Consider the following 23,328-nt stretch of genomic DNA (forward strand, 5'->3'; position numbering starts at 1 on the left):
CCGCGCCCCCCCCGCGGGCCCGCTGCACTGTGGGTAGGCGGCGGCGGCTCGGGGCCCGCGGCGGCGGCGGCGGTGCGAGGCTGCGCGCGCCGAAGATGGCTGAGAAGCAGAAGCACGACGGGCGGGTGAAAATCGGCCACTACGTGCTGGGGGACACGCTGGGCGTCGGCACCTTCGGCAAAGTGAAGAGTTAAGTAGGCGCCCGAGGCGGCCGCGCCGGGGCGTCTGCCTCCCGGGGCGCGGGCTGAGCTGCGGGAGCGAGGGAGCTGCGGGCGGGCGGGCGGGCGCGGGCCTGGCGGCAGGTGGCGGGGCCGCGGGAGGACGGCGGGCCCCGCGGGCCGCATCTGGTCCCGCAGCGGCGGCTGGAGCTGGGCAGGGGCGGGGAACAGGCGTCGCGGGGTCCAGGGGTGCAGGGGTGCAGGGACAGCGCCCCGCCGCCTGCCCGGCGTTCGGGAGCCGGGCGCGTCCCCCGCGGACCTCGGGGTGCTGTCCCCCGAATCCGGGAGACGGCTGTCTGGTGGAGGGCCCCCGGCTCCGCGACCGCGCGGGGAGGGCTGGCGAGGTGCACCCCTGGCGGAGGATTTCGAGGTGCCCGTTTCGTGCCCGGTGCCCTGTTCGGTGCTTTCCGCGTCATTTCGTTTAATCCTCGCAGCAACTTGCTGCAGGTGTTCCCCTCGCCTCAACGGTGACAGAACGGGGACCCCTAGAGGTGTAGGAGCGCGCCCAAGGTCACACGGAAAGTGGCAGGACCGGGATGAGGTGTAAGATGTCTTCCAGGGCGCCCGGGCTCGGGGGCCGCGTGGCTGTGGCTGGGGGGCTACGGGGGGGCTATGGGGGGGGGTCTGCTGGGCGGGGCGAGGCTGGGGGGCGGCTGCAGGGCCCGTGCGGGGGTTGGTTGGCGCGTGTAAAATGGTTCTGGGGGGCTTCAGGGAATGGGGGGGGGAGGGAGAGAAAAGGCTCCTCGGTGCTGGACCAGGGAGGGCGTGGGGTGCGGAGGCCAGAGCTGGGAAAGCGGGTTGCGAGGTCTGTTTGTGTTGGGGATGGGATCCCCGTCTTGGGTGTAGAACACCAGGCTGCTTTAGAAATTTTTTACTTCTGACTAGTTAAGTATTAAACTTTCCCTTTTTTTGTTGTTAGCAAGAGTCACATGAGAGATTTAATTAATTTGTCCTCTCTCCAGAACTCGAGCCAGCGTCTTAAAAAATACTCTCCTTTTGGTTGCTGCAAATCCAGAATGATAAGTGAAACGTTGGCCTTTTATTTTCTTTTTGCTGTGGAATTGTTGGATAGGCGGTCTGGAGATTTTATTCTGAGGCCTCTGTTTCCTTTAAAACTCATTTCTTAATCTTAAGTTTGTTAAAAAGAATCAACTCATTGTATATTTCTGTGGGAGGGATCAGCTCTTATTCCACATACCTGTTCATCTTTCATTTGTCCAGAAAACACTTATATTCAGCACCTACAATAGGCTAAGCACTATTGTAGGTAGTGGCCATACAGCATCAGATTAAAATCCCTCCTGTGGAATTTATGCTCTAGGAGGGGAAGAGAAACGATATTTACTATATGTATGAGAAAAATGCATCAGGGAAGGGAGGCTAGGGAGCCCTGTGAGGTTGGCAGTTTTCAGTAAGGTGTCAGGCAAGTACTCACTGACAAGGCGGTATTTGTGTAAAGACCTGAAAAGTTTGCAACGTTCTTTCTAGTCCCATGAGGGCTGTGAAGTCCTGAGTTATTTTTGAAAGACCTCATAAATAGGGTGTATAGTTAGAAGAATACATTTAGAATGAATGTAGGAAGATCGAGGGATTGGATTAATGCTTGAAATGTCATTAAACATTATTGAGGACTCTTGTGTTTCGACATTAGGAAGTTACTCAGCCAACTGTGCGTGCCTGTGCTATCTGGACATGTACAGGGTGTATAACTTACCTTATGTCCTTCCAAATTGTGTTAAAGTGTTTGTTTATTTAAAAAAATTCTTCAACCGTAATCTGAATGTAGGCTAAAACACCCATCTAATCAGTTGGCTCATCGTCAAAGCACAACTTAAACCTCTCTTGTATATACTACTCCTGAGCTGCTTCCAGACACTGGCTTCCTAAAATATAAAGGAACAGGAGGTACTTTGATTTATGAGAAATCCTCTTCCTGGAGGACCTCTGGCCAGTGAACAACCATTCGGAGGCGTGTTCCTGATACTGTGTTAGAGCCTCTTTAAAGATAGATTGTGGTTTTCCCACCCAAGGTTAGAATTAGTACAATTGTTTGTTTAATACAAATTATAGAAGTTGCTACGGTCTAACGTTACTCATTTAATTCAAGGGACAAGAAACAAAAAGCACATGCATTAACAGCTTTATTGAGGAATATTTTACATATCATAAAATTCACTCATTGTAAGTATACAATTCAATGATTTTTTAATAACTTTACCAAGTGGTGCATCTTTCATCATCGATTAATTATAGGAGATTTTCATCACCCCACAGTAGGATCCCCTCATGCCCATTGACAGTTAATTCTCATTCCTACCCTCAGCCCCAGAAAACCAGAAATCTATTTTCTGTTTGTATAAATTTGTTTTCTTTGAACACTTCATATAAATGAGATCATTCAATATGGAGTCTCTCATGTCTGGTTTCTTTAACAACATTTTTGAGGTTCATGCATGACATAGCATGTGTCAGTAGTTTGTTCCTTTTTATTGCTGAATAATAATATTCCAATGTGTAGGTATGTCACAGTCTGTCTGTACACTCACCAGATGATGGACATTGTTTCAGTTTTTGAGTTATTACAGATAATGCCATCACAAACATTCACATCCAAGTCTTTGTGTGGACATATGTTTTTATATATCTTGGGTAGATAACTAGGGATAGAATTGCTGGGTCATATCATAGTTTTATGTTGAGCTTTTAGAGATGCTGAAAACTATTTTCCAAAGTGGTCATACTATTTTACAGTCCCACCAACAGTGTATGAGTTCTCATTTTGCCACATTCACGGCAACATTTGCTATTGTCTGTCTTACAGCCATTCTAATGGGTATAAAATGGTATCTCATTGTGGCTTTAATTTATATTTCCCCAGTGACTGTTGATGTTGAACATCTTTTCATGTTTTTATTAACCATTTGTATGTCTTCTTGGGTGAGATGTCTGTTGCTGTCGTTTGCTTATTTTTTGATTAGGTTGTTTGCCATCTCATAAGTTGAGTTATAAGAATGTTTTATAAATTCTGGTACAGCTCCCTTATTGGATACATTTTCCAAATATTTTCTCCCAGTGTGTTGTTTTTCATTTCATTTTCTTAATGGTATCTTTTGAAGTGTTAAAGTTTTGAATTTACATGAGGGCTAATTTATTATTATTATTATTTATTTATTTTTTTTCAATCCTCACCTGAGGATATTTTTTCCATTGCTTTTAGTGAAGGTGAAGGGAAAGGGAGAGAGAGAGAAACATCGATGTGAGAGAGACACATCGATTGGCTGCCTCCTGCATGCGTCCCAACTGCGGCAGAGCCTGCAACCAAGGTTCGTGCCCTTGACCAAAATCTAACCTGGGACTCTTAAATCTGAGGGGCGATGCTCTAACCACTTAGCCAAACTGGCCAGGGCGAGGTCTAAATTATTGATTTTTTTCTTTTCTTTATGGACCATACTTTTGGTGTTACATCTAAGAAACCTTTGCTTTAGCTCTCAAGGATATTCTTTCATGTTGTCTTCTAAATGTTTTATTGTTTTAGCTCTTACATTTATGTCTGTGACCCATTTTGAGTTAATTTTCGAGTATGGAATAAAGTGAGGGTCTAAGGCCAGTTTTTTGAATATGGATGTCCAATTGTCCTAGCACCTTTTGTTGAAAACACATGCATTTTTAATTGTCATAGATTGAGACTTTGTACAGTGAATTTAAAAAATTAATAGTAGACTAGTTTTATATGACTACAGAAACATGGAAATTGAGGAGTGAAGAGTATCTTATGTGCCTTCTCTCTTAATTGTCATACTAATTATAGGTTTTGAAAATGGCATAGTTTTTACTTAATAGCATAGATTTCAAGTTATTTTTTAAAAGTATATGGAAATTCTTTTCTATTTGTTGATGGATAATTAAAGCCTTATTTAAAATGTTCTAAGTTGAATTTTCTACTTCATTCCTCTTTTGTAAGATTACTTATGGGAACAGATTATGTGGACTATTTAAAAGTAATGCTTTTTATTTACTTAATTTTTTTTTCTATATTGATTGTTTCAGTTCTTATTTTTCCCAGTGTAGGGTGGAACTGCTGTTTGAGAGCTCTTGTAATTAGACTTGTTCCGTTCTTATCTAAATTAGTAAAGGTGATAGCAATTCTAGAAGAATAGATCTGTTGTTTGTGTTATACAAAGAATGGTTGAAGAAAACAGTATATTTACATTGTAATGTTATTTATTTTCAAGGAAGCTGGCATTTTCAAGGTGAGGACTGCTAGATTTGGTTTTTGAAATAATTACTCTTCATTAGACACCAAGGCATACTTTGCCAGCACATTAAGCCTCTTTCTAGCCAGAAGAGTCACATCAAGGAATTACCTTCTCATTACTTGAATGGCTTACAGAATTGGCTTTCAAGAATTTAAGTAAATGTTTTACTAATTCCTCACTTATTTTTGAGAGAACCAGAAAGATAAGCAAATGGAACTTCCATTGAAATTTTTTAACAAGCAGTGTTACCTTTTTTTAAAGGTGAATACAAGCCCCAAATGATAAATTTAATTTCAGACAACTACATGGTCAGTTGGTGGACCTGAGAGTTGTGTCTGTGTTATTTCGAGCCCATGCTAGGCTTGTTTTTGACTCCCATGTAGTGTAACCTCTCTGGGCTTTGTTTTCTCCTAAAAGACAATACTATATCATGTAATCAATCTGTCAGAGCCTTTACAGCTTTATCATTAAACTGATTTTTTAAAGATTTTATTTCAGATATGGTTGTGTTTTCATTTTTTCCTTCTGGTTTAATGGAAATTTGAATTACTGAAAACTAGAGCTGAAATACAGATGTAATGAAGACCAAAGAAAAAGAAAATACTTTTGTCATACTTCAGCGATAAAAGTTACAACTTGATTTAGTTTATACTATATTCTAAGGACTATATATGGACTTGGTTTTATTTATTCCCCAGAGTAATCCTGAGTTTAGTTTTATCTCCATTTTACAGATGAAGAAATTGAGGATTAGATACTTAAGTTGCCCAAGGTCACAGTGCTAGTAAGTGTCAGAACTGGCAATCAGATTCAGAGTTTACTAACTCCAGAGTCTGTGCTATATGGAATGTAAAGTCAGAATGCATAGCATGTTATCTTGTGAGTTTCGAACCTACAAGGATATAATTTTACATGTTTGTTGATATTTATCAAGGATCAAGAACAGGAGATTTAAATGTCTTTATTTTAGTTCACATTTAGGGAGAATAAAAGATTTTTTGAAACTCTACGTATGCTTAAAATGTAGTTTTATATTCCCAACATTTACTCTCATACCTCAATTCATTCTATTTTTTAATGTGATGAATGTGCTGAATTCTAACAATTTTAAACCAAATTTGTTAGAAATACTAGGTATTTCAGGTTTTTTCTTACTATAAAAGTAACCTTGACAAAGAGTTAGTAATCATACTAAAGAGAACTTCTGAAAATGATTTGATGTCCTAGAACATTGATTTCAGAAGGCATTAATTAGCCCTGGATTTTAATTCCATTGCGTTACTAGTTGGTTTGCTTTGGGAAAACCATTAAATTTCTCTGAGCCTGTTTCCTCCTTTGTAAAATGGTAGTAACAACACTTGGCCTACCTACCCTCTAGAATTTTTATGAGGATTAAACGAGTTGAGGTACATAAAGTGGCTTTTAAAAAGATGAATTGCCATACAAATGGCTCTTGTGAATAAATTCCACACTCTTAAGGTGTTAAGTGTTTGCTGTGTTTAGAAATGCCACCTTCATTTCTGATAATAACTTTGAGACAGAGCTGTAATTGCTCCTGTTTTTTGGTTGCCTGCATTAAGGAAAGTTCTAAATGACTATTTGTGCTGCATGATACTTAATTATTAATGTTCATATTAAAATGCAGTATCCATTTTGGGTATGTCATGTAATTTGTTTTTTTCACAGATATGGAAAATGAGTAAAATAAGAATGAAATGAAAGTAATGGTGAGCGTGCACATAAATTACTAGCGGAACTGATTTTAGTTTTGAAATAGTTCCAAATAATGAAGCTCTATTTCTTCTCAAATACTGGAAGATTAGACTCAAAATCAATTTAGTCATGTCCCTTAAAAAATTAGGTGAATGATATGCTATTTAGAATTTTTTTTTTTTTTTTTGCTGGCATATATCATTTATATTGCCTCAATTTAGGTAAATTTGTACTTAACTTCTGAGTGAATTTTGTTTATTTTGTGAAATCAGTTAAGTGACTCTCAAAAGCTATTTCCCATAGGAAACAATGTTATAAATGTGAATAGATTCAGAATAAGTCCACAAAGGGAACATGGTATATAGTATACAGAACACTGATTTGGAGGACCTGGTGTAGAACTCTTGCTATGTTGAAAGGCAGCTGTGTGGCCTTAAGCCAAAATCACTTGATCTATAAAAAAAAGAGAATATATATTCCCTTACACCGTTGTGAGAAGTACATGAGAAGATGTAGAAGGTACTCAAAAGTACTTAACTCTGAGGTACTTTTATGTACTTAGAACCTGTTGTGTACTTAAACTCATTATTGGCTGAACTCAGGATAATCTGTGATCTGATTCCGAGACCAGAAATTTATTTGGGGAAGAAGTTTATGGTCCTGTTTTGTTTTTCCCAGGTCTTCTTTTATATTTCATTCAGATATGAACAAAAAATGATAATTCTTTAGATGCTGCTCACTCATCACCCTCTCCTGTACACCACTTATAATGCATGTATACAAACACTGTAACATACATGTTCCAGATCCCATAATAGCAATCATAGAACTCTTCAAGGAAGGAGGCAAAAATTGGGAAAGGGAGGAGGTGTGAACAGCAGCTAGCAGTTTTCATGCGTGGGTCATTTTTAAGGCCATGTCTCCTAAAGTAGAACCAAAATAACAAAGTTCATGTTTTAAAAGTACAGAAAATATAGACTGAGCTAAAAATGCCTTCCGACTACAAACTTTGTCCTAACATATCTATGTACATTAGAAAGGATTTTTGTAGTTTAATCGTATACTGAGGCAATTGTCTCACTTCCTTGGGCTTTCTCCCTTTTGCATGCTGATACAGCACTGCTTTATGTAGTTTTTTTTTTGTTTGTTTGTAAAAACACAACAAAATATTCACCTATCATGTGAGCCATGTTAGCTTTCCTTAAAGCATTTGGTACTACTGCTTTGTAATGGTAATATTGCCTCGTTTATTTTTCTGAGATTCTTGTGGTTTTCTTGATTGAAAAATACTTTGTAGAGAAAGTAGTTAATTTTTTAAAGGCAAGCAGGTAATTTGATTTAGCAGAAGATCTAATCTCACACCCTTTAAGAACTAATAAGTAAGTGGGTGGTGTAAGACCTCAAAAATATTGAATGTGTCATAAAAATGAGAGCAAATCTCCCTAGTATATTTATTAGATGCAGATTTAAGAGGAAGTACCTTGAATCTGGTTGAATAGATTTTTACCTATTATTTAATTGATTGAAATGCATATGCAAAGCAATGTGTTTATTTTGAAATGTTGTGAACCATTTTATTTTTAGTATGGTGTTATTAAGGAAAGAATTTCAGGCAGCTCTTATCTCTGCTAATAATAGAAACCTTCTACACCCCTTCAAAAGAGCAGTATTTTTGCTTAAGTGGTGTCTCATGTTTAACAGTGTTTGCCTCTGATACATTTTACTGTATTTCTTTTGGTGATGCCTTTGTTTTTAAAGTGCTAATAATAATGTTTGCCCTTAGGTTTTTAGAACAACCTTTTATATGGTTAAAGATAATTACCAGATCTTGTTATAACTTGACTTATTCTGAATGCCAATGTATCAGTTTATTGAAATACTTTTTTTCATAATTCTTTTTTCTATATACTATTAGAAACACTTTTTTTCATACTTCTTTTTTCTTCATACTATGTTCTCATTTATTATCTCTGTATTTCTAAATTACAAATTTATTATAATGTAATGATTTAGCTATCATAATTGAAATTAATGCAATAAAATAAATACACCATACAAAGTTTTCTAAATTCCTACTTTACTTGATAAATACTATATGCATTAGTTAATATGTTTTCTTAATGTGTTTGAGTATAACTTGGTGCTATATTGTATTCTACAATTGACTTCAGTTCTCCCAGACTCAATTAATAAAAGAATACATATTAAGCATTTACTGTGTTTATTAGTCATATTGGATTTTAAGCATATATTTCTGCAAGTGTTAAAAATGTGGCAATGATACTACAAAAGATGATTTACTAATTTAAAACAGTGGGAACTATTCACCACAGAATTTATGTAAATAATCCTTGCCTGACAAAAAAATTCTAAGTCAAATATGATATGGTGAATTCACCTTTTTTATTCAGGTGTACAGCAGGCCTCTTAGTGCTCTGTGGATCAGTAGATTCACAAATAGTATAACAGTTATATGCTAGAAACTTGATTTCAGCAAGAAATTAGACTTTGTATATTATAGTAGCTTTGTGGATAAGATGAAGAAATATGCTCTGAATGGCTTATTGCTGCTGAACAACTGTTCCCAAGGAAGTTAGGTGGCACCCTGAAGGAAAATCTCAGTCCTTGACTCTACCTAAAAAGTATAGTAAGATTTCCTATTTGGGATGGCATAAAGCTAGATGAGATAATTAATAGACAAATCAAAGAATCAGAATTTAAATTTATATTGACTGTTTGGATAGCTAGGTGAAAACCAAGAAGGTGGAAATTTAATAGGGACAAGTGTCAAATCTAGGTTAAAATAAAAAACAAATACAAGTGCATAAAAGAGTAGAACAGTTGATAGTAGTTCCTAAGATGTTGAAGTTTAGTTGGCCATAAATTTACAAAGTATATGTTATGAATGCTTAAATGTAGACATTTCTCATGTACTAGATGGAAAATAGCTGTCTAGAGACCATATTAGTTGGTAGTTGTAGAGGTAGTATATTTCTGCTATACTTTGGACTAAACTAAATTTTGAATATTGATTTCAGTTCTTGACACTACAATTTGGAAAAAAGTTACCCAATTATATTTCATTCAGAGAATTACTATTATTAAGATAGCCTCCCGGGTTGCGGGCTCGATCACCAGTTGGGGGCGTGCAGGAGGCAGCTGATCAATGACTCTCTCATCATTGATGTTTCTGTCTCTCTCTCTCCCTCTCCCTTCCTCTCTCTTAAATCAATAAAGATATATTAAAAAAAAAAAAAAAAGATAGCCCCCCAAAATATGCCATGTGAGATATGGTAAAGGAAACATAAAATTTTTTTTCATACTATGAGAAGATGTATTTTAAGTGTGATAGCTTTTTAGTGGCTAAAGTACTATCATCTGGAAAAAGGAGTCACCATATTCAATAATGCTTTGACAGAACTGTGAATATTGGGTGAATGTTTTAAGAAGGCAGATTATAATCTAGAAAAACAAGGATCTTTCTATCAAGGAGATCATTTAGAAGTGGTACAACTTGTACCACAAATTAGTTAGATTCTGTCATTGACATATTTACTTAAGATACTGGATGGTAATCTTTCAAGATTGTTACCACAAAATTCCTAGATTGAATGGAAATTTGGCATAGATAGATGATCTGTGAATCCTTTTTAACCTTAATATTCTACTGTGTATACATTTTTTCTAGTGTAATTGACTTTCATACTTGGTATGACAACTAACTTGTATGAAATCAACCTTAGTAAAAAACAGTTAGAAAATCTAGAGAAAATTTAAAATCTGTTTGAAGGCAGCCAAGATTTGAGTGGTCAGTACCTGCCAAGGGCTTGAGCGGCCAGAAGAAAAATGCATTGGAGTGAGCCTAATATTTTTTTTATTTTTGTGCCATTTCCTAATTTGTAATAATGGTAAATGTAAGAGTCTAAACAGAGAGCAGCTAAAAGGCAGAAGAGCTAAGCGGAGTTTAAGTCCTTTGGATTTAAAACAGACTTTACAGCTTATCAAGGAAGAGTCCCTGGTAAATAGTTGGATTTTTGGTTGAAATTCCCTGAAGACAAATTTTTTCTAGAATCAACTTAACCCTAGACTTATTAAGATGATCTGCCTCATATTTATTTTCTGGAGGAAAATTAAATCAGCTGGAACCTCTACAGTTTTTCACACTAATGTTCAACATTCCAGTAGATAAGGCTAAGACAATAGGAACAAACTCATAGGTGATTCACATATTAAAGTTATCAGACATGGAGTTTAAAGTAATTTGGATTAATATATTCATGATGGAGAATTTTAGCACAGAAGTGGAATCTATAAAAAATAAAGGAAATTCTGTAACTGAAAAATAAAATAATCAATTTAGAACTATGGGTGGTATAACAGTAGATTAGATTCTGTTTAAGAGAGGATTAGTGAACTGGAAAATAGACTAGAAGAAATTACCCAGACTGAAGCATAGACAGACAAAAATGATGGAAAGAAAGTGTAAGAAACATATGGGAGTGCAGTGACAAGTCTAATGTATTATTGCAACCTGTAGATAAAAAATTAATTGCAGGCGTAAGTTCCCCCCACTCCCTTGGAAAGATGACCTCAGGTTTAAATACAGTTTCTCCCAGAATCTACCAACACTAGTATTTATTGTGAAAATGACCTGCGATTGGTGAATTATATCTGGACTAGGAGGTTTATGAAAAGACATGGTAATACTTCAAGGGACTGCATTACCACTACTTTGTTTTACCAGCATAAAATTTGTAGGGAAATAGACTTCTAGCTTTCCTTAATAATGCCTCTTCTAATTCAATGCATCCCTGGTAAGGGGCTTAGAAGTTGCATGAGTGGGCTATTATACAGTGTGCTTACCGAAGTACATTGTATTCATGCTTGTGGGTTTCAGCCCAGACAATCTAGTCTGCCCTGTGTGATGAAGGGTCTGGGAAGCAGCAACTGGATATTTTAAGGACTCCTGATAAAGATGTATTTGATTGTACCATATTGATATGCTGTGTTTACTTTCCTAAATTCTTCTAAAAAGCTAAGTAAAATTGGTGTTAGATTACTACCTATTGTGTCTTGTGAATGTCAATGTCATTTTGAACCTAAGACATAGATGATCATTCAGAGTGGGTACTACACAATTCTGGAAGGGGAAGAGAGACTGAATGGGACAGAAGCAATATTTGAAGAGATAATGGCAGAACGCTTTCCAAAACTAATTAAATACATTAAGCCACAGATTCAGAAGCTCTATGAATTCCAAGCAGAATAAATATAAGAAAATTTCTAGGCACATCATTGCAAACCTGCTCAAAACCAGTTTTGTTTGCTAGATGCTTTCTGATACTGGAGTGGACTGCATCTATCTCTGCAGAGATGGGAGAAAATGTTAAGAAATCTTATGGTTGCCAGAGAATGAAATATGTGTATTGTTTTCAGAGGAACAACAATAAGCTGGCTTTCTCAATAAAAACAGTGAAAGTGAGGAAACGATGTAATGGTATCTTTAGAGAGGTGAAAGAAATGAACAGCCAACCTATAATTTTTTACCCCAAAAAATATCCTTTAAAAGTGAAGGCAAGCCTCACTAGGCATGGCACAGCAATTGAGCATTGACCTAGGATCCGGGAGATCACTGTTCAATTCCTGGTCAGGGCACATGCTCAGGTTGCCTGTTTGATCCCCAGTGGGGGGTATGCAGGAGGCAGCCGATCAATGATGACTCTCTCATCATTGACATTTCTGTCTTCCTCTCCCTTCCTCTCTCTGAAATCGATAAAGACATTAAAAAAAAAAAAAAAGGCAAAATACACTTCAGGTAAGCATAAATTGAGAGTATATCACCAACAGACCCACAGTAAAGGGAATTCTTCAGGCAGTAAGTTATTGACTATACAAAATGATAGTCTTGTGAGATTTAAAATATATGTAGCCCTGGCTGGTATGGCTCAGTTAGTTGGTTGGAGCATTGTCCCATACACCAAAAGGTGGCGGGTTCAATTCCTAGTCAGCACATACCTACGTTACGAGTTTGATCCCAGGTCAGGGCATGTGTGGGAGGATGTTTCTCCCTCTCTCTCTCTAAAAAGTAAAATAACATAATAAAGTACTTAAAATATATGTAGAAATAAAATACAACAGAAAAAGTAAGAGAGGAAAAATAAGAGTTAAGGTGTGCTAAAGTCCTTGCAGTGTCTGGAAATTATAAAAATAATAACTTATGTTAGATTCTAATAAGTCAGGGATGCATGTTGTAATCTCTAGGGTAACCACTAAAATGAAAACCTAAAGGTCCTACAGATAGTTTCTCATTTTGTTTTGAAGAGAACTCTAAAGTCATTTCACAGTTATCCTTTAAAAGAGAAATTATATGGACCATAAAATTATATTCAGTGAATATATTCAATAAAGAGCGGTTAATGGGGATGGATGGGAGATGTTTGAAGACAGGAAAAGAAAGGAGTTTGAAGACAGAGCATGTAGAATAAGATAAACACAGAAAGAAAATAGACACATAAGCACCAGCGTTGGAAAGACATAAGGGGGGGGGGATGGTTTCAGAAGCTTTGGAAGTGTTTCTGGCAGATTCTGCTGTTCATCTGGAGTGATTATATCTGTGAACATTTTTTTTCAAACCTTTTATCTTTGGCCTCAATGCTAATGCTTTCGCTAGCAGTTTTAAATAATGACTGTACTGGAAAACTTTTTCTGACTATGTAAATGAGTCATCTTTTATGATTATGTAAAAAGTAAGTTGATTCTCCTATGGAATTCTTGAATGACTTAGCTTTTTGTTTTGTTTTTTTTAAATATATTTTTATTGATTTAGGAGAGAGGAAGGGAGAGAGAGAGAAATACCAATGATGAGAGAGTCATTGATTGGCTGCTTCCTGCACGCTCCTGCTACAGATCCAACGCAACCCGGGCATGTGCCCTGACTGGGAATCGAACCGTGACCTCCTGGTTCATGGGTCGATGCTCAACCACTGAGCCAGGCCAGGTGGGCTTGACTGACTTAGTTTTAAAGAAATTCTTTAAGGTTAGCGTATCACAGTTAGACTCCATCTCTTCACTGTGCCCTAATTTCCCAACTCTAGTGCTTGGAGGTACAAGGATAGACATACAAGTAAGCATTCCTGATTTGTTATAATCAAGAGAGCCTGGTTATTGGGAGGTAAAGTTGTGTGAGTTTTGAGCTTGGGCTTTGGAGGAAATATACCACCTTGCCAGTCACTGAACTCTAATTCCTAGTTCTTCATCTGTGAACTGGGTGTGATATTTACCTCATAGAGTTCTGCTAGTACTTGTTGAAACAATGCCAGATTAAAAGAAAGAAAGCCTTTTGCTTCCTGTTTAGAGAAATTTAAAATTTAAGGGACTTCCAGGAAAAGGGAATTTGAAGAAAAGCAATGAGACTGAATTTTGTTTCACCATGGTCGAGGAAGAAAAGAGCCTTGTGTTATTTTGACACATGTATGTGTCAGCAAGCAGGGCCCTGTCAGGTGTCAGTCAGTCTTACTCATATCAAGAGCCTTCACTCAGGAATCAGGAGAGTCATCTGACATACACATATTCTGACCCTACCTTTACCCGTCTCCTGCCAAAATAACAAGGCAATTGTGGAGTTGGCTGAGGACTGATAAATGTGTCTCCCCTCAGGGCCTACAACTTATCCAAGCTCGTTCCTCACTTCTCTCATTTCTGCTCCCTAACGTTTTCCCCCTACTCTTTAAACCTAGGGCCATTTTCAAGGTCTCTCTATAAGATTGCTAGAACCATAACGGGAGCCGTTTAACTGGGGCAGTAAAAATTCCACTGTAACTGGAAGAGCTGTGTCTCTAGCGTCTCACCATGGAACTCTGAGTTCCATTCCCTTCAGCCCTAAATCAGTATTACATATGGTGTTTAGATTCTATAGTACTTTTAATATAATAATGTTTTTGATGTTACGAGTTAAATCTTTTGTTGGAAAATCATAGGATACAGTATAATTTAGTCATCAAGAAGCTAGGCTTTAGAATCAGACACACTTGGATTTAAATACTGATTCTGTCCTTTAGTAGTCATTTTTAATTTTTATAAGCCTCTCTTTCTTCATCTGTAAAATTTCCTCTCAGGGTTGTTTTAGGGTTAAAACAAAAATGTATATAAAATATTTAGCATGTATGCATACACATAGACATATGCCTGCTGGTTTTCCTTCCTAGATTTGTAGGAAAGAATCATTAACTATCCTCATGTAACGCCCACTACAATGACCCTGGAGCTTGTCACTGAAGTTTGTGCATGCTTCTGAGAAGGATCTGGATTACAAATTAAATCCTTTTGCCACCCTGAAGGATGATGCCTACCTCTTTGTGTTCTCTCCTGTGTTTTTCAGTTGGAGAGCCCCCTGAGGGATTTAGAGTAGCCTCAATTTTAAGTCATACCATCATCCCAAATATGCCTTGAAAATTTTAAGACACTTCTTCCAGCTATGTTTGGTAATATGGTGATAGACTTGATTTTACTTACACAGGCTAATAATTTCCTGGTAGCATGGCACTATGAATGCCATATTCCAATGACATAACTTTTCAACTGCCAAAAATTTTGCCTATAAACAAATTTTGTACCTAAGTCAAGGACTTTTGTATAGGCATAGGAAATACCACATGTAATACTAGTCCTGTGGAGCATATGAAATTAAACAGATTTTTTTTTTGTGTGGACTGAAGCTTTCTCTTTCCTGACATAGTTCAAATTATTATACAGTACATCTGTAACCTTTATAGCAGCAGGACATTTTGACAACTTTGTTTGAGCCTAGAAGATACACCTATTATAATTCAGTCCTAAAATAATCAATACTTTATTTTTTAATTCCTTTATTTTATTAGATATAATTTAAATTATGTGGCATATTAAACCACCTTGCTGACAGGCCGTGAGATAACTTGTGTCTGTGCTTATATTGATCTAAGTAATTTTAAACACCTTGCTGACCGGTCACAACGGAAAAGGCTAGTTCTGGCTCAAAATAGCTGGTCAGCAAGGTCTTAAAGTGGAATGAGAAAGTATTTTGTATGAATTTATAAGGAATAATGTATAGGAAGAGAAGTGTTCTAAATTACACTTCATAAAAATATAGGGTCTGTACTTGTGGTAAAAAAGAGAAGCTGGACTTCATTGGGAATGATACTGGAAATTTGAAAAATTATAGTCTTTGTGCAAAACAGTCATGTATATATAACTACATAATGCAGCTATATGAAGTCTGCGGCTTGCACATCAAGACAAATCTGTCAGAGCTGGAAAGCATCCAGAGAAATGGCAACTAAAATCATCCAGAGGCCAGAGTGGCTTAAAAGACTTGTACCTGTCAGTGTGGAATGACCCTGGGGGATGTAATTAGAAAAATCTTATGAGTTGGAAGGGGAATTAGGCTTGATCTATACCCACTGTTACCTAATGCAGAAATTTATCTTATGGTAATCCTGGCAAACGGCTGAGCTTCCACTTGAATGTTGGATGGTGCACAGTGAACGACTTCATAGCTGAAGCACGATGGGCAAGTTCTTAACCTCTCTGTGCCCCATTTTCCGGGCTTATTATTTATTGCAAATAAAGACTGCAAGGAACCTGACCTCCAGCCCCCTACCATCTAGCATTGAGAGAGTAACTGAGAATCAAGTTCACATCCTGTGAAAAAAGTATACTGACTGCGCAGTAGTTACATTAGAAAGAACATTTTCAGCATGGCTGTAGTGGTGGAAAAGTTGAGTAGAGGCTTCAGAGGGCAGAGGACTTTGTTAGTTGCATTTCTGTTATTCCCGGTTCTGCCTCTAGAACAATACAAATCAGTTTCATTCTTTCTTCTGTATTACAGCTCTTCACCTTATCGTAAGTAAAATTCTAAAAGGCGTAAATTAGGTAAGTGTGGGTATTTTTCCCCATAAAAGTTTAGGGTTTTAGAGTATTGTTTGTAATTTGTCCTTAATTTAGGAAAAAACAACACAAACCACTAATGGGTGATAAGTTTGTCGAACTCTTTATTCCAAGAAATTGTATAATTTATTTTCATTAAAGCATGGATGGTAGTTCAGCAAAATTGGAAATTTTAAGAAGTAAGTTCAAGCCTTTTGAGATTTAAAATATTCTGAATAGTGTATTATTTAGATGTAGCTGTGGATGACAAAAAATTTCTAAATAAGACTGGCTTAAACAAAATAGCGCTTTGTGATCTTGTAGCAGTCTGAACAGGTAGTTCCCGAATGTTGTCATGCCTGATGGTGTCAAAAGTGTAGGCTGCTTTCTCCTGTTGTTCCCACATTTTTAATCCTGTCCTCAAGGCACACGGTGGTGGCTTTGGAATTCCAGGCTTCAGGATGGAGGAAGGAAGGGATGAAGAAGCTGCTAGGACATTTCTGCTTACATGTCATTGGTCAGAACATAGTCACATGGCCACATCTAGTTACGAGAGATGCTAGGTTACAGCCTTGACTCTGCATAGCCATGTGCTCAGGTGCAATTTGGGAGCCTCATGTCTGGGAAAGAAGGGTGGAGTAGCTATTGGGACAGCTAGAAGCATGATAGAACTGCTTTGTTCACTGTTAATGTCAGGGACCTGGTACAAGGCTTACCATAGTAGGCATTCATTAAATAGTTAGTTGTCCCATGGATGAATGTTCCTTAGTGCTCCTGTCAGAATAGGTAATGTTCTGAATATTAACTTATATACATTATAAATTTTGGCAACTTTGTCCATGTTGGTGTTTTTCAATGTTCTTTCTCACCTATGATCTCCCTTTACAAATAAGGTATCCCTAACAGTTTTCAGACAGATATAACACCATACAAAACTTATTTTAGCTGCTTTATTGCTGATGTGCCCCCCACCACCAAAAAGAGGCCTCGTAAACCTCTCTTTTCATGACTGATCAACACAGTCCTGGAGTGTTGAAGGTACTCAGTAAAAAGTGTTTAGGTTGAATAAATAAATGGGAATAAGACTTTGATGAATGCAAACCTTTTATTTCATTTAATTCCCTAGAAAAGTTAATGGCTGTAGTACACATAGAAGAAATTATTATTTTTATTTTTTTAAATTTATTGATTTATATTTAATTTTTTTTAATCCTCACCCGAGGATATTTTCCCATTGCTTTTCAGAGAGAGTGGAAGGGAGAGAGAGAAACATCAATGTGAGAGAGACACATCAGTTGGTTGCCTCCTGCATGCACCTGACCTGGGCCAGGGACTAGGACTGGGGATCCAGCCTGCAACCAAGGTATGTGCCCTTCAACAGAATTGAACCCAAGACCCTTCAGTCCTGGGGCCGACGTTCTAACCACTGAGCCAAACTGGCTAGGGTGAAATTCTTATTTTTAAATCTGTTTATATTACAAGATTTTTAGGAATATTCATTGGGTGTCAGATGGAATGTGATTAGAAGACAACTATTTGGATTTAATTATAAGTAAGTACTAAGGCACTTAAGTTATTAAAGAATAGAGGCTAGTATAGTTCAGCAAAATGAGGTGGTGTGGTATTCTTAATCCATTTGATTCTTGACATGAGATACACAATTAGCTTATCAGTGTGTTTAACTGTTTCAGGGGATAATATTTCTTTCCCATTGTTCCATAGAGAAAAATTTATTTAGGTGTAAAGATAAATGAGTCAGTTATTTCCTCAGATACCAATGACAAAGTAATACCTTTTAAATTTTAGCTTTATTGAGGTATAATTAATAAAATTATAAGATATTTAAAGTGTACATCATGATTATCTGATGTATTTATACATTGTAAAAGGATCCTTCCCACTAGTTAACTAACACACCCATCACCTCACATATTTATATACTTATATATGTATTTTTGTGAGAACATTTTAGTTCTCAGCAAATTTTAATTATATAATACAGTGTTATCAACTATAGTCACTATGTTTTACATTAGATCCACAGAGCTTATTTATCTTACAGCTGAAAGTTTATGTCTTTTTACCAACTTCTCCCTATTTTCCCCACCCCCAGAGTCCCTGGCAACCACTTTTCAACTCTGTTTCTCTGAGTTTGACTTTTCTTTTTTAGATTCCACGTATAAGTGATAACATACAGTATTTGTCTTTCTCTGCCTGGCTTATTTCACTTAGTATAGATCTCCTCAATGCCCATCTATTGTTGCAAACAGGATTTCCTTTCTTATTATTAAATAATAGTCCACTGTTTAAGTATATATCACATCTTCTTCATTCATTCATTGATGGACAGGACACTTAAGATAGTTTTCATATCTTGGCTATTGTGAAAAATGTTACAATGAATATGGGAGTGCAGATATTTTTTTTTATATCCTGTTTTCATTTCCTTTCAATAGCTACCCAAAAGTGTGATTGCTGAATCATATGTTAGGTCTGTTTTTAATTTTTGGAGGAACCTCCATACTGTTTTCCACACTGGCTGTACCAATTTACATTCCAACCAACAGTGTATGAGGGTTCCCTTTTTTCCACATCCTTTCCAACACTTACTTGTCTTTTTGATGCCAGCCATTCCAACAGGCCTAAGGTGATATCTCATTGTGGTTTTGATTTGCATTTATCTAATGATTAATATGTTGAGCACCTTTCCATGTACATGTTGACCATTTGTATATCTTCTAAGGAAAAATGTTTTTTCAGTTCCTTTGCCCACTTTTTAGTCGAATTTTCATTTTTTGCCATTGAGTTGTGTGAATTCGTAGCCCCTTATCAGATATGTGGTTTGCAGACATATGCTCCCATTCAGTAGGTAGGTTGCCTTTTTGTTGTGTTAATGTTTTCATTTGCAATGTGGTTCTTTAGTTTGATTTAGCCTCACTTGTTTATTTTTGCTTCTTTTGCCTTTGCTTTTGTTGTCAAGTTAAAAAAAAGTCCTTGCCAAGACCAGTGTCAAGGAACTTACCCTCTCTTTTTTCTTCTAAAACTTTTATGGTTTGAGGTCTTAAATTTAAGTTTTTGATCCATTTTGAGTTGATTTTTTGTGTAATGTGTTAGATGAGTGTCTAGTTTCATTCTTTTGTGTGTAGCTGTCCAATTTTCGCTGCACCATTTATTGAAGAGCCTATCCTTTCCCCATTGTACATTTTTTATTCCATCATAAATTAAATACTATATATGCACGGGTTTATTACTGGGCTCCCTGTTCCATTGATATATGTGACTCTTTCTATGCCAGTGCCGTAATGTTTTGATTACTGTAGCTTTGTAATATTGTTGAAATCAGGAAGTATGATGCTTCCAGCTTTGTTCTTCTTTCGCAAGATTGCTTTGGCTATTCAGGGTCTTTTTTGGTCCCATACAAATTTCAGGATTTTTTTTTTCTATTTCTGTGAAAAATGCCATTGGAGTTTTGATAGGGATTGCATTAAATATGTAGGTTGCATTGGGTAGTATGGACCTTTTCACAATATTAATTCTTTCACTCCATGGACGTGGAATATCTTTCCATTTATTTGTTGTCTTCAACTTCTTTTACCAGTGTTTTATAGTGTTCTGTGTACAGATATTTCACCTCCTTGGTTACATTTATTTCTAAATGTTTTATTTTTGATGCAATTGTAAATGGGATTGTTTGCTTAATTTCTCCTTCTCATAGTTTATTGTTAGCATCTAGAAATGTAACTGATTTTTTTATATTGACTTTGTGTTCTGAAACTTTTATCAAATTTGTTGACAAAATAATACTTTATTTTATTTTTTGAGTGTAATCATTCACTTTTTGGTTTCCTTGTTTTTCGGTTTAAGCACATGGCCTTACAAAACAAAACACCTATACACTTGGCTGTTACAGTCCTTGGTCTTACTTCTTTGATCTGGAAAGGCCACATATATTCTCAGTAGACAGTAATTTTAATTATCCAAGGGAACCAAAGGTTTAACTCTTATTCCCTTTTGTATGGATGAGGAGACTGCTGCACTGGTTACTTTATTGATGCTGTCAAGGACTCGAGGAGGGAGACATACTTGTTAGGCCACCCAGTCAAATGTTTGGATATTATAAAATTCCCAAAGGTTAGTAATAAACAACCCAGTTATCAACAAACCATTTAGGCTATCTTAATTGAGTAGAAAGTCCCTGAAAATCAACATTGTTTTTCTGGAGTCCTGGAAGCATATTTTGTAATGTTAGTAAGTTAGGTTGCTTGAACTTGGTTTTTCCCAATTTGTTTGTTTTATATGCAGGCTAAAGTAAATCTCAGTCTTCATTAATGACTTTGAGATGATAATTCATTGCTTGAAAAGTTGTACAGGTTAAAATAATTTCCAGTGTGACAAGAAACTCAGTTCTTCCTAGGTTAGCCCCTTACATACGTGGATTGCTCTGATGAGGGCGTCACTATGATGTGGTAAAACTTGCTACCTCTGAACTGAAGTCAGACAGTTTGATATCACATGTTTGCTACCACTTACTATGTCACCTTGGATGAGTTATTTATTTAACTTCTCTGTGTCTCAAGTTTCTCATCTGTGCAATGGATAATAGTATATCATAGAATCATGGAATTGAGTTAGCAGGGCATTTAGCACTTAGAATAATGTTTAGTACTTGATAATAAACACATAATAAACACAGTAAATGTCATTGTCACTTATGTCATTGTTATTTACATATTCGTCATAATGATTGGAAACTTGACTCCAAGAACTATGTAAGAGAGAATGTTACCTGACTACTTGGCCTATCACCTGTGTTGGCCCAGTGAAATAAAGGACATAGGTTGGGTAGAGGAAGGGGAGGGTAATGCTGAGTTTAGTTTTGAACATATGGAATTGGAGGTGTTCGTGGGATGCTAATCTTGAAATACATGAATTTTAAGAAGGGAACAAAGTCATTGGCATGTGGGTGGTAATTAAGATGGGGTGGGGATGAACGAGATAACTTTTAAGGATCTGCCTTGGCCTAGGTTGAAAACCTGGGGACACTGCCCTTTAAAGAACAATCAGGAGGCCATGAAAGAGACCATCTGAGAGTTAGTAGGTGAGCAAGGAGAGAGCGGGCAGCCAAAAAGAGAGGACAATAATGTAACGGAGATTACAGATGACCCCTGAACACCCACGGTTAGGGGCATCGAACCCCTGCACAGTCAAAAATCCACATACAACTTTTCTCTCCCCCCAAACTTAAGTACTGTTGACTGGAAACCTTACCAACAACATAAACAGTATTTTAACACATTTTGTATAATACACTGTATTCTTAAAGTAAAGTGAGCTAGAGAAAAGACAGTGTTATTTAGACAATTGTAAAGAAGAGAAAGTACATTTATTTATAGTATTTATTGAAAGAAAACACTCCTGTGTCTAAGTGGCCCCGTACAGTTCAAACCCATGTTGTTCAGGGGTCAACTGTACGGTAACCTGAGAACCGAGAAGTATAAATGGCTTGAGAATTAATGAGTCCTTTGTGACCCTTTGATTTTAGTAGAAGAGTAGAGGCAGAAGCCAGTTAGTGAATTTAGGGATGGTGAGAAGGGAGGAAGAGAAGACAATGGATGTAGACCACTGCTTTCAGAAATTTTGATTAGACAGATCTTGGAAAGTATAGCAAGGTACAGGGTAAATGGAAGAGTTGGGGGAAGGAGGGGATACTGATAGGCTGAGAAGGAACTATTAGGAAGCAAAGGCCGAATGTAAGGAGAGGGTAGAAAAGATCGATTCAGAGACACAAGTTGATCAGATTGGCCTGGAACAGGAGGGCCAAACACCTCGGAGGCTAGAGGAAAGCGGGATATGCATATATGTAAGCCTTTAAGGTAGAGGAAATCACTCCTCACAACTGCATTTTCCCCCAAAGAAACGAGGAGGGGAAAGGGGGTCAGAGTTTGAGTAGGCGTTGTGAAGAGAGTGATGGAAGCTTAGAATAGTAATTGAAGGAAGTAGGAGAGGGAGGCTGAAACATTTGTTACCCAAATAAAGGATTTTTTTATCTGAACAGAATTTAAGTATATCACTGGTGGTATGGGTACTATGAATGTCTTCTATGAAAGGGGAAAGACTACTGTGTCATTTAACATAACATACTGATTTAGCATTAGGATGCACAAAGCATGTGCTGTGTGCTTCCTGGGGGTCAGGTAAATACTGACTGCCTCATTCAAGGAAGATACGAACCAGTAGCTCGTGTCATATGATTTGCCTAAATATGATAAATGACACGAGCTTTATAAACGTGAGGGTTTGAAAGAAGCAGAGATTCCATCAAATAAGGGACAACAAATGTTGGATTTCTTCCAGTAGGGGAAGGCTTTATTGAAAAGGTCCAAAAAAGGGCTGCACGTGAATCTTCTGAGGAAACGGTAATGAAATTAGTTATTTAATTTTACAGCAATCATATACTCTTCTAGAATACAGTGATGGCATTAACCAGAAGAGGAGAAATAGATTAGCAAAACATAGTGAATTCTATTCTGTCCATGGGGTTCCAAATGTGATTATGTTTTTATGTAGGAAGACAGAATTCAGTCATCCTTTCCACAGATACTAGGGAACATCTGTGCTAGGTGCTGAGGATACAGAGGAGACTAAGGTACAGGGTCTGTCCTCAAGGAGTGTATATCTAGTAGAAGAGATGGAAGTGAAAAGAGAACTTCAGTTCTGTGCAATAAATGATATAGAGTAGTATATATGAGTAAAGAAACTTGGGGTGGCAGTGGAAGGAAGTATGAATAAATGATTATGTTGCTATGACAGCAGATTTTTTTTTCTTGTTTTTTTTTTTTAGTTGGAGAACATCAGTTGACAGGCCATAAAGTGGCAGTTAAAATCTTAAATAGACAGAAGATTCGCAGTTTAGATGTTGTTGGAAAAATAAAACGGGAAATTCAAAATCTAAAACTCTTTCGTCATCCTCATATTATCAAACTGTAAGTATTTTTGTACCCAGTAAAACATAAGAGAAACTGTCTTGAGATATTACTTATTATTTATATTATTTATTATCATTTATTAAACTGCCTTGAGATATTAGAATTTTACAAATAGTTTATCTTTAATTAACCTTTTATAAAAATACTTTTTTTCATATTTATATTGCTTAAATGTTAATTTATTTAGCTCCATCAACTCTTTTCTTTCGTACTTTTGGTTTAGAGTTAAAAGTTGTTGTTTCAGAATTGGTA

At 37.0% G+C, this 23,328-nt stretch overlaps 1 protein-coding gene across 5 annotated transcripts in view; it reads left to right on the forward strand.

Annotated features, from left to right (window-relative positions):
- Positions 1–19: 19 nt before the first annotated feature.
- PRKAA2 (protein kinase AMP-activated catalytic subunit alpha 2) overlaps positions 20–23,328 on the forward strand; it is a 42,861-nt gene continuing 19,552 nt past the window's right edge. Inside the window, exons 1-2 of one of the 5 annotated variants that reach the window (XM_081145307.1) lie at positions 20–189; positions 22,932–23,073. In XM_081145307.1, the coding sequence (XP_081001433.1) occupies positions 96–189; positions 22,932–23,073 (236 nt within the window). In that variant the 5' untranslated portion in view covers positions 20–95. Of the gene's footprint in view, positions 190–737; positions 762–17,335; positions 17,454–21,114; positions 21,189–22,931; positions 23,074–23,328 lie in introns of those variants that run through there. The other 4 variants (XM_081145308.1, XM_081145310.1, XM_081145309.1 and 1 more) reach the window with 4 other exon arrangements.

Source organism: Miniopterus schreibersii (assembly GCF_964146895.1).
Source record: "Miniopterus schreibersii genome assembly, chromosome: 8".
NCBI lineage: Eukaryota > Metazoa > Chordata > Mammalia > Chiroptera > Miniopteridae > Miniopterus > Miniopterus schreibersii.